The sequence below is a fragment of the Rhinolophus sinicus genome, chromosome 1 (genome assembly GCF_057876585.1).
Source record: "Rhinolophus sinicus isolate RSI-liver-muscle chromosome 1, RSI-T2T, whole genome shotgun sequence".
Taxonomy (NCBI): Eukaryota; Metazoa; Chordata; class Mammalia; order Chiroptera; family Rhinolophidae; genus Rhinolophus; species Rhinolophus sinicus.
This window is the reverse complement of record NC_142501.1, coordinates 211,326,742-211,337,889: the sequence shown is the minus strand read 5'-3', so window position 1 is coordinate 211,337,889 and position 11,148 is coordinate 211,326,742. Positions and strand designations below refer to the sequence as shown.

The window sequence follows — 11,148 nt, the reverse complement described above, 5'->3', positions numbered from 1 at the left end:
AGAAGCATGTTGTGGAGACATTTTTTGGATTTGATGAGGAGTCTGTGGACTCAGAAACATTGTCCGAAACATCCTGCAACACAGACAGGACGGACAGGGCCCCAGCCACGCCGGAGGAAGACCTGGACGATGTAAGCGCACCTCAGCCCTGATGCGTGTCGTGGTGCTTCTGGCCTCTGACGGGGCAGTGTGGCTGCCCGCTTAAAGCTGTGAACCCCAGAGGACCTGTGCTAGCACCGCCCATAGCGTCAAGAGAAGGTGGTCCCCACCCTCCTGGGCTCTGTGAATGGGGAGGGGGCACTGGCCACACGAGGTCCCTTTCCTTTACCCAGAGCTGATTTCACAGGAAACAAGAGGTCTCCCTGGTATAACTTGCCCTTTGCAATTGAAATTCCTGCGTGATGGTCTGTTCCTCATCCCCCGACACAGACACACAGACACACACAGACACACACCAACTAGAAACAGCCTGGTTGCCATTTTCATTATAAAGATGACCCGTGTAGGAGAGAATCCAAACAGTACTGAGAAGTGTGAAGAGGAACGTAACCCCCGACGCCCTCTGCCGGGTCACCACCCTCACGCTCTGCTGACCATCTGTGCACGTCCACGTTCATGCCCTCGGCACTGAGTGAGCGGGACTCACAGAGGTGTGGAGGGCGGCTTCGTTCTCCTCCCACCGCCACCCAGTTTACTTTTCTTACGAAAACCCGAGTGAGACGCAACCATGCCAGACACATGTATTTTGATTTGCTTTTTTTCATCAACAGTATGTCACAGGCACCTTTCAGCTCGAAAACGTTGTCCTGTCTCGAGGATGGAGACTTTTTCACGTGGATGCACATGGTGCATTTAACTCCACAGCCCCCAGTGGTGGGCGTTTACGTTCCCAGTTTTTCACCACGGTGACGCGCGCGCGCTGATGCTTTCCTGGCATGTGCATCTTTGCACACTTAGCCAGTCATCTTAGGAGAAACCCCAGAGTGAGAAGTGCGGGGTGGAGGGGCCGGCTCCCAGCTGCGCAGTCTCCCTTGCACTTGACTCAGGCGATTCCGGGGCCCGGCAAGCTCCTGGGAAGGGTGCTGACAGCAGAGATAGTGTCTGTTCCCGGCAGCCCCTCACTCTGCCATCCCAGTTACATCCTGGCTGTGACTGGTTGGTTCAGTCATTGTTGACAGAAGTTGGCTTCTGTGTAAGTGGCCCTGGCATCAGAAGTCACATGCAGTCATGTGCTCCACTGTTTCTCTCCTCCATGATGTGAAGACAACCACCAGAGAAGAGGCTGACCTGAGGTTCTGCCAGCTGACCAGGGAGTACCAGGCCCTGCAGCGAGCCTACGCCCTGCTTCAGGAGCAGGTCGGGGGGACGCTGGACGCTGAGAGGGAGGCCCGGGTAAGTGCAGCAGACCCGCGGGCCGGCCGGGGCTGGGTGGGAGGCTGCTCAACCATGCCCTTTCCAGCTGTGTGGTTCTGTCACGTCACCTGCCTTGATACTCGGAGGGGGTTCTGGCAGGTGATGGAGACACGACAAATGCTCCAGCATTTGGCAAACCCGACGGGAGCTAACTTTCATCCTCAGTGGGACAGCAGAAGTTGTCAGAAGAAATGATGCATCATGCGTGCTGTCTGTTTGCAAGAACAGCTTCAGAATTTCAGTGACCCAGACTCGGCGACCTTGCCGACTTTAGACTCCTCCCTCCAGGCCGAGAATCCCCAAGAATGTCCCTGTGGAACCTGGAGGGACTGTCTGTGCTCGCAGACCACAGGGCACTGTGGTCGCTGCTGCCATCCAGGTCTGGGCCACGCCAGCCCTTATGCTGGGCTGAGCTCTGCCTTCTAGAACCCTGCAATGTACAGACCCTCACCCCACCTTCGGGAGTCACACAGAGCAGGGGCTGCTTGCCCTTCCTTCTGAAAGTGAGGGGGCTCCCTGAGAGCACGCCATGGGTGCCAGATCCTCCCCCCATGGGCCCCCATTTCGTTCCACAACAGCCTGGGCGGTAGGAGGTGTCTCGTGAGGCTGGCAGGGCGAGCACTTCTGCCACAATAGAGTGCCGTGTGTAATCTGAGGTCAGAGGAGGTAAATGGCAAGGCTGGGTTTGAGCCGAATCATGGTTTTTATTAAAAAATTCATCCAATTTCCAACACTGAAAAGTCGAGAGAGTTCACGTAGATCTCCAGATCCCTGGCTTCTCTGGAAAATAGACCATCTGGCAGCACAAGGCTTCCTGTTTCACATGGTGGCGTTTGGCTGCAGCTGAGTGGCCATCTCCCCTGAGATGGGACATGTGCCTCAGTTTCCCACAGCCCCCTATCACCCCACGCTGTTTCAGACCCTGCCGGAGGTGATGAAGGGCCCACAACACGGGCCAACAACATGGGCCAACCCAGCATGAAAGTGCTTTTGCGAGTGTTGGTGACGGCTGCCTGAGCCACCACTGAACTTGGCCGCAGAGCCGGGCTGAGGCCCTGAGGTGTCTGGAGCACTCACCCCCCTGAGGCAACGGGCCTCTCCTCCAGGCTTCCATGTCCTTATCTGTACAATCGAGGGCGTTGGAACTGACAACTTCTCAAGGCTCTCAGTTCTTAAACATTTGACACCTGTGGGTGGTAGGACCTGCACGCAACTAGGCGGGCCAGGTTTGAACACATGCTCCTAAAAGATGGGCCTGTTTGTAAGGTCTGGGTTGCAGCGTGACCCTTTCCGCGTCTGTCAGCCCTCTGAGGTTACCTGCTCACTTTCTGGCCTTTTGCATTCCAGACGCGGGAGCAGCTGCAAGCTGACCTGCTGAGGTGTCAGGCCAAAATCGAAGACTTGGAAAAGTTGTTGGTGGAGAAGGGGCAGGTGAGCAGGAACGGCCCAGGGCTCTTGCTTCTTTCACGTCTGTTTGCTTGCTGGGGTCGCTGGGGCCTTGGTGCCAAGGGGGAGAAGCTCTGTGGGTCCGCTTTGTTTGCGCCAGAGATGTTCGAGGAGAAGGCACTAGGCAGAACCCAGGCAAGAGCAGCCCAGCTCATGAGCTTGTCTGCGGAGCTTTCAAAACCCAAAACACGTTATGAAGTTTTAACATGGTTCTTCCTTTGCTGGTTTGCCAAATGCACAAAAATAGGAGGAATTCCCAGGTGACCAAAATCTTTTTTGACTTGAATCTGAAGAAAAGCTGCCTTTGACTATCAAGATTTAATTGCAGAGATGAGCTGTCACCCGCGACTAGCTCTGAATTCTCACAGACCCCACGCCGTGGCTGTCACCTAGAAATCCAGCCCTTGAGCTTCTCACATTGGCGTCACCTCCATGTGTGCATTCTCTGAGTTTGATTAGGCCTGCGTGACAGCAGGAGACAGCAGAGAGGCAAAGCCCGGGCCCTTGGGGAGGGGAGCCTCGTCCGAAATGTTAGGTAGAAGGAAGCCCGGAGGTCACCAGGGCTGAGAGAGGGGAAGAAGAGGTTCTTTCACTTATTCATCTATGCTGAGCACTGGTTGGGTGCCAGGCACAAGCAAGGTGCTGGGGACACCCCCGTGAAAAGGTAGACTTCCCGCCATGTGCTCGTGGCACTGGCCTGGGTAGGACCTGACCAGGCAAAGAAACGTGGTTAGGGCAGCATGGCAGCGGGACTAGGATGAACCATGTGTGTTACTGGGACCGTGCCAGGCCCATGGGGTATTGGGAAGCCACCAGGGCGCCTGGACGCTGGCCCACAGGCTGCAGCCAACCAGCCATGAGAGGGTCTGCGGGAACACTCAGGGACCGCAGCTGTTTCTGTGTCACCGACACAGAACCAAGTCCCTGTGCTTCTCTGGAATGTGAGAGGTGCAGGAGGGATGCTACATAAACCCGCTGTTTCTCTTTCTTTGGGTTTAAAGGTGTAGAATGAGCTTTTCATAGGAAGCTTCGTATGAAGCGACCCTTCTCACCGACACTTGGTTGTTTGAGCGTCTGTTGGCCTCAGCGCATGTGACCATCTTTAGTGCTTTTCCTTAGGATTCCAAGTGGGTGGAAGAGAAGCAGCTGCTCATCAGAACCAACCAAGACCTGCTGGAAAAGGTACGTGGGTGCGGACACCCTGACCCCCCCAGAAGCATGGAACTGGGTCAGTGGGGCCCTCAGAAGCCCACTCTGACCGCCGAGTCCTGCCCAGTGCCTGTCCTGGCAGCACCCATGCGACCGGCTCTTAGAGGAGACACGCCCGCCTCACAAGGATCAGAGCCCAAGTCCTGGGGGCTCCTGGCCGCTGGTCCTGGTCCTGTCATTGGGAGAGGGGCCTGGAGGGCTGATTTAGATCTCCCTCCCAGGGCACCTGCAGACATGGTGAGGGCCACCTGTCCTTCTGAGGGGGCTTCCGGGCCCCTCTGTCATTGCTTTGGGGTCCTAGAGTCCCCCATAGGGAGGGGCCTCAGGCTCTGGTCCATGGGCAGCCCTCAGGCCATCATTGTCCAGTTCATGGACTGGAGGCAGTGGCGCTGGCAGAGCTGAGCCTGTCCTTCCCACTCTGCTCAAAGAACTTTCTGGTCATGGAACTTTCCAGAACTATCTTGAGGAGTTGGCTTACGGAGTAGAGCTCATGCTTTGGGACAAGACCTAAGCTTAATTTTTTTTCTTGTCTACAATTCTGTGATTTTTTTTTAACAGTTTAGTCATTATTCTTTATATATATATATATATATATATATATATATATATATATATATATATATATATATATGTATGTGTGTGTATTTTATTGGGGAAGGGGAACAGGACTTTATTGGGGAACAGTGTGTACTTCCAGGACTTTTTTCCAAGTCAAGTTGTTGTCCTTTCAATCTTAGTTGTGGAGGGCGCAGCTCAGCTCCAGGTCCAGTTGCCGTTGCTAGTTGCAGGGGGCGCAGCCCACCATCCCTGCGGGAGTCAAACTGGCAACCTTGTGGTTGAGAGGATGCGCTCCAACCAACTGAGCCATCCGGGAGGCAGCTCAGCTCAAGGTGCCGTGTTCAATCTTAGTTGCAGGGGGCGCTGCCCACCATCCCTTGCGGGACTTGAGTTGAACTGGCAACTTTGTGGTTGAGAGCCCACTGGCCCATGTGGGAATTGAACTGGTAGCCTTCGGAGTTAGGAGCTTGGAGCTCTAACCGCCTGAGCCACCAGGCCGGCCCCTGTGATTTTTTTTTCCCCAGTAAATTTACCGAGTTGTGTAACCATCACCACAGTGCAGTTTTAGGGCATTCAGTCCCCCATAAAGACCCCTCATGCCCATTTGCAGTCACCCCATCTCCCACCTCCCTCTGCCCTGGCAACCACCATCTGCTTTGTTCCTATAGATTTGCCTTTTCTGCACCTTCCCTATGAGAGGAATCAGACCTGGGTTGGGCCTTGCTTTGAAGTGTCCCAGATGCCAGACTGGAGGGGCCTGGCCCCAGGGGAGGGTGTCATGTGGTCCCAGCTCCGCACTAACTGCCGTGAGGCTGTTCACTGCCCTGTTTTGTCCACAGCAGTGGGGACATTGGGACAGGACTGGTCACACGCTGTGAGGTGATCCTGGGCGCTGGGGATCGTTTCCTGTCCTTGCTCCTGCTCGCTAAATTCTGGCAGCCGTGGAAAGTTCCACACTGTTTCCAGGTGTCCTCCTGGCCGGCAGTACCACCCCAGCAGAGGACCCCTCTCTGGTCCTACTCCCGACGGGGAGGAAGGGACAGTGTGGCCGTGATTTCAGGGGCCCTCCTTTCTGGGCATTAGCTCAGTTAAGTCCTCCTGCAATCAGTGACAGGGGCAGGAGGCTGTTTTCCAACTTGGACGAAGACGCTGAGGTGCAGAGTGGTCACACAGCTTGACCAGGGCTCCCAGTGGGTGTCGGACACAGGCAGTTCCCCTTCCCAGACCCACTGTGCTTTCAGGGACACTGCCGCCACTGAGCCCCTCCACAAGCCCTCTGGGAAGGTGCCAGGAGTGTGGGCTCCCTGCTGGGGGTTGCTGGACCCATCTGGGCCGGCTCACCCTGGGAGGGCTGGGGTGAGCAGGTGCTCCAGCAGCCTTGGGGATCACTCTTGCTTCCCCACGAGTGACCTCACGGAAGGGAATTAATCACCCTGTTCCTCAGTTTCCCCATCGTTCATTTATTCAGCAAATATGTGAGGAGGCCCTCCCCTGGGCCAGGCTCAGGGCTGCAGGCATGAGCCAGGCGTGCCTCTGTCCGCCATCATCCCTTCTTCTCAGAGAAAGGGCCTCCCTGTCTCGCACACTGCCTGCAGACCCCTTCCTCCCCTGCCCACCCCTGGAGACTGCCCATTTCCTCAGGCGGCCCATGATCAGGGGACGCAGCTCTCCCCAGTGAGAGACAGTGGTGCTCCTGCTCGTTAAACCACAAGTGTTTTTGCTCTAGATTTACAGGCTGGAAATGGAGGAGAACCAGCTGAAGAATGAAATGCAAGACGCAAAGGACCAGAACGAGCTGTTAGAATTCCGAGTGCTAGAGCTCGAAGTAAGAGACTCTATCTGTTGTAAACTCTCAAACGGAGCAGACATTCTCTTTGAGCCCAAACTGAAATTCATGTAAAGCTCCCAGACGTTTCCAAGCATGTGTAAAGGGGACGTGTTATAGTGGTTTCCTTTTTTAATTTATTTCTTATTTTTTAAATCTGTATGTTCAGAATAATTTCACTGCCTTAATGTGTTCTGGAGAGAATGGTCACCCAAGTCTTTGGACATGTACCAGAGCTAATATATTTATTGCCTACGGCTTGTTTTGCACTTAATAAAATAATTTGTTTTTGCAATATTTTGCCTTTTTTATTTGTGTTTCCTTTCCATAACTACTTCTTTCCTGCATGCATAGTCATCTGGTATGCATTCTGCAAACCCGGACGGAAGCACTGTTACAACTAATATAATAACACACCTTTTAAAGTGACCTGGCGTGCAGTGAGTCTCACCTTTTGAAATAGCAGGTCCTGACCTGGTTCGCACCTGGCTCTATAATGTGTTTACTGCTAGTTTGATCCATTTTCTATTTGCCAAGGTAAACACAGGTAAGTAAACCAGGAAAAAAGGAGGTATTTGGAAAAAGGTTAAGAAGGCTAGTTACGTTGTTCCAACTTTTTTATCTGGTGGATACGGACACGTGCATCACAGCAGTAATGGACCAAAAAAATTTTACTATCTATAACTCAAACGCAAACTACAACTCAAAACGACTCGTTAGCATGGAGGGTGATTGAATGTTGTTCACAGGTAGAAATCGTCCTCCGAACCTTCAGTTACTTCCCCAATACACAGAGTTGGACCCAGTGTAAAAATATGGATGGTTTTACTGCTTCCAATGGAAATCTCGCCTCGGGTGTGTTACTGCATTGTCTGGCTGCCATGTTACTTCATAATCCTTCGTTTGTCTGTTTCCGTTGAAAAAATCATTGACATTTTAAATGTCACCTGAGTTTGTGACAATTTCTCTGAGCACCGGTAGCGGTTCTGCTGTCTCTTTGCATGTGTGGAACCCTCGGTGACAGTGAACACCTTCGCAGTGTTGGTGTTTCTGATTCTGTCTCCTCCTCCTGGCTCCAGTTAAAATTCTGTTTGCACTAGAATGCACCATCCTGTACCTTGTCGTGTTGGCATGGACGGTGGGTGAATGTCTCCGAACCACGTGTTACTGTGTTCCTCCTGCTTGAGACTGAGTGAGCTGATTTGTTCACGCAGCAGAAATGGGAAGTTACGTGAGCTCGTCATCGATACATCTGCCACTCTTAGAAAACCTTCCGCGGGTCTGTTATGCATCTTTCCCATGAGAATTCCATAAGCATTGCTCAGTGTGCTTGAAATTTTGAGTGTCTCCTCCATCCTTCAGAGCCATTAGAAACCAATTTTCTGACTTGCGTTCGTATAAAATACGAGCTTTCTCTTGTGACTTTTCCATTTAAGTAACTATCGCAGGTAGAAAGGCATTTCTAGAACCGGGCCATCTGGAATGTTCTTGGCTGATCAGGAACAGAAACCCCCAGGGTAGCCAGACTGGGGCTTCGTGGAAACGAATTGAGTTGATGAGTTCCTCTCTGCTTAGCCGTAGCCAAGATCACCTGCTTTTTAAGATCCGGCACCTGAGCGAGCTCTCATCTTGGTTACATTTCTCAGTTCGTGACTACAGAAGCCCATCAGTTCCGCAGCTAGATTCTGCAGGAGTGGTCCGGAGCATGCTTATTTATCTTACCGTAATTTTGAGAAAGGAAAAGCAGTTTTGATTTCAAGGTATAATTTGGAAAATCTTCTCTGCTGGCTCACCTGCCCGTGACTGAGTGTCAGGGCAGCTCTAAGTAGGAGACGTTGGAGACCAGAGCAGTTTTCTGCTCCTGTAAGTAATTGGGCTTCTCCTGTCCTTGCTCAAAACGGGTCACTTCATGGATACTTAATGAGGACCTCTTCTGGGAAAACGCTTGCTTTGCCTTCCTTAGAGATTGAGATTTGACTAGCGATCTCAGGCGGGGGTAGAATGATTATTGGTGTGTGAGTGTGGTTCAAAAACAAAACAAGACAAAACCAAACTGAATGAAGTCAGTTGATTCTACTGAGAAAAATGTGAAGCCAGAATCCTGACCCTGCCGCTCGCTAGCGTGGGGCCCTGGCCTGGCCCCTGAGCCTGTGTCTTTGTCCACAGAATGGAAGCAGTAATGCCTGCCTGTGGGGTTGTGTGAGGATTAAATGAAGTAACGCTGTGCCCTGGGCACAAGGTAACGCACCATAGTTGGTGGCTTTGGGCACTTGTTATTGTCACATGTTGACTGATGTTTGTGTGATGCACTCGGTTAACCATTTCTTCCCGGCTGAGTAGGTGAGACGTAAACAGGTTTCCACCAGAGGCGCTCTGGGTACAGAGACAGACGTCATGCTCACAGGTGGACTGGGATAGCGTAGTCTGTGCGCTTTTTTATTGCCAGCTGGAATTCATTGGTTTTGCTGAGTAACGTGGGAAAATGGCAAGTGGTAAATGATTCAATAAAGTTCTGTTTTTAAACCAAATCTTTTCCCCAGGAGAGAGAGCGGAGGTCGCCAGCATTTAACCTCCAAATCACCACCTTCCCCGAGAACAGCAGCAGCGCTCTCCAGCTATTCTGTCACCAGGAAGGCGTTAAGGTAGCGTGCTGGGGTGGGGTGGGGGGGTGCCTCTGCTACTGCCGGCCAAAGGCTCAGCTGTGAAGGGGGATGTGTCCTGGTGCCAGGGATAGAATTCATTGGAATGAGATACCCCCTGTCTGCCCACCATGTTTTGAAAGTCATAGTTTATTACTTGCTTGAGCGGGTCACCGAATGTTACTCTCTTTGTCCCCGTGTCAAAAGAGCAGAGACTTGGATGTGGCCTAGAGTGCAGACCCCAGCGTCACCTCTTCCCAGCTCTGGTCTGTCACCTGTCTGAGCCTCAGTCTCTTCATCAATGAGATCTGGGTGGCGATGCCCACACCACGACTTGGGTGGGACAATTACACGAGACAGGCACTCAGCACGGTCCCGACATGTAGTGAGTACATCGGACGTGATGGCTGTGGTTCTTCTAGCAGCTGAGTGTTTGCCCTGTGCCCAGAGTCCTGCTAGGCCCTGTGGGCACAGAGATGGTCCTCCTGACCCACAGGGTGCCACAAGCCTTTCTAGGAAGCAGTGTCTGTGCTGACATAAAACTCAGCCCCAAAGCAGCACCTTCCAGCCTTTTGTCCCTCACTCCCGGAAGGAGCTGCTCCGAGTAAGTCTCGGCCCCGCTGTCCGTACTAAGAGGAAAGAGAGGGTGTGGTGCCCGATGGAAGACTCAGGACTGTCTGCTAGACCTTGCTATGGCTGCTCTTTGTAGCTCACACGAAAATGAACGTTGGAAATCTTTTCCAGGATGTGAATATTTCTGAACTTATGAAGAAATTAGATATCCTTGGCGATAACGGGGTAACTATGAGCGACCGGTTTCTGGCTTCATGTTCTTGTTTTGGTTCGGGTGTTCTCTGTGTGGCTTTTGTTTTGTTTCGGTTTCATTTCTTTCTAATTTAAGAGATCTAATAAGTACAATGTAAGGCTTTTGTATGGCCATGTTCTTTTGGGGTTGTGGCTGGGTCCGCATTTGTCAGAAGTAGGGTTCTGAAGTTCGGGCATCCTCACAGCCTGTGAGTGAGGAGGAAAAAAACCATAGAAATGAACACCCAGAAAGAAACTGGAATCCCTTAAGATTCCTGAAATCAGAAAGTGGTATTTTTGCCTTCCTAAAAGACTGGCTTGAAGGAGGCCCTCTTCCCAAAAGGCTTGGTGCCACTCCGTGAAAGGTTCCCAAGAAGAGGGCCGGACCCCTCTGCCTTTAACGGCTGTCCCCTTTAGAGAGTGGGGGCTGCTGTTGGGGACCGCTGCTCAGAGAGCAGCTGTCAGTTGTTTAGCCCTGACTGTCTGTGGGATCCAGTGTCAAACGCCCTTGCCCGCTTTTGTGTTTTAGAATTTGAGAAATGAAGAGCAGGTTGCAATAATCCAAGCCGGAACTGTGCTTGCCCTGTGCGAAAAGGTAGAGCCCAGCGGCGTTTCTGTCGGTCACCGTGTCCGGGCTGCCCAGCACCATACAAGAAACTGTACATTGGTGTCTCGCTTTGCGTGGCGGCATGTGTGTCTGTCCGTCTGCGTCTGCATGCGCACGTGCACGGCTTGTTGTCACTCACGCTTACTGTGCAAAACCTGGAGACCACAGAAGGAAATAAACCCCCATCCAGGAAACCATCTGCGACGTTTGGTATATTTCCTTCCGGTTTCTCCCCATGCCTGTTTTTTAAACGAAGTTGAACTTGTACTTGACTTCCAGGGTTCATCCTGCATTGTAAACTCCCCCCGCCCTCACTGAATGGCCCCCATTTTCCCACTGTACAGCCACACCCTCAGTCATTTAATCTTCCCTCTGCTGTCAGATATTGAGGGCGTTTCCGCTTTTTTTCTATTTACCATCATGCAGCGGTGAACACCTTTACCCATAAGTTTCTGTCTACATTTTAAAACACTTCCACGGGATAGATTCTAGAAGTGGGATCACTGGGCCAGCTGGTAAGATGTTTTTAAGAGCTTTGCTGTTGTCACAATGGTTTCTGGAAATGTGGTACCAGTTCTCCTTGTGCCTGACTGGCACACATTGCTGGTTTCTTGTTCAACACGGCAGTGAATCACCACTTAAGAACT

The 11,148-nt window shown here is 52.0% G+C and overlaps 1 protein-coding gene across 6 annotated transcripts in view; it reads left to right on the top strand.

Moving 5' to 3' along the window:
• Positions 1 to 11,148, top strand: part of JAKMIP1 (janus kinase and microtubule interacting protein 1) — a 103,110-nt gene that overhangs the window by 73,811 nt on the left and 18,151 nt on the right. For 3 of the 6 annotated variants that reach the window (XM_019748182.3, XM_019748185.3, XM_019748183.3), the window contains exons 9-16: positions 3 to 131; positions 1,264 to 1,392; positions 2,761 to 2,844; positions 3,979 to 4,041; positions 6,353 to 6,451; positions 8,992 to 9,093; positions 9,835 to 9,888; positions 10,424 to 10,489. In XM_019748182.3, the coding sequence (XP_019603741.3) occupies positions 3 to 131; positions 1,264 to 1,392; positions 2,761 to 2,844; positions 3,979 to 4,041; positions 6,353 to 6,451; positions 8,992 to 9,093; positions 9,835 to 9,888; positions 10,424 to 10,489 (726 nt within the window). Of the gene's footprint in view, positions 1 to 2; positions 132 to 1,263; positions 1,393 to 2,760; positions 2,845 to 3,978; positions 4,042 to 6,352; positions 6,452 to 8,991; positions 9,094 to 9,834; positions 9,889 to 10,423; positions 10,490 to 10,927; positions 10,949 to 11,148 lie in introns of those variants that run through there. The other 3 variants (XM_019748186.3, XM_074321066.2, XM_074321073.2) reach the window with 2 other exon arrangements.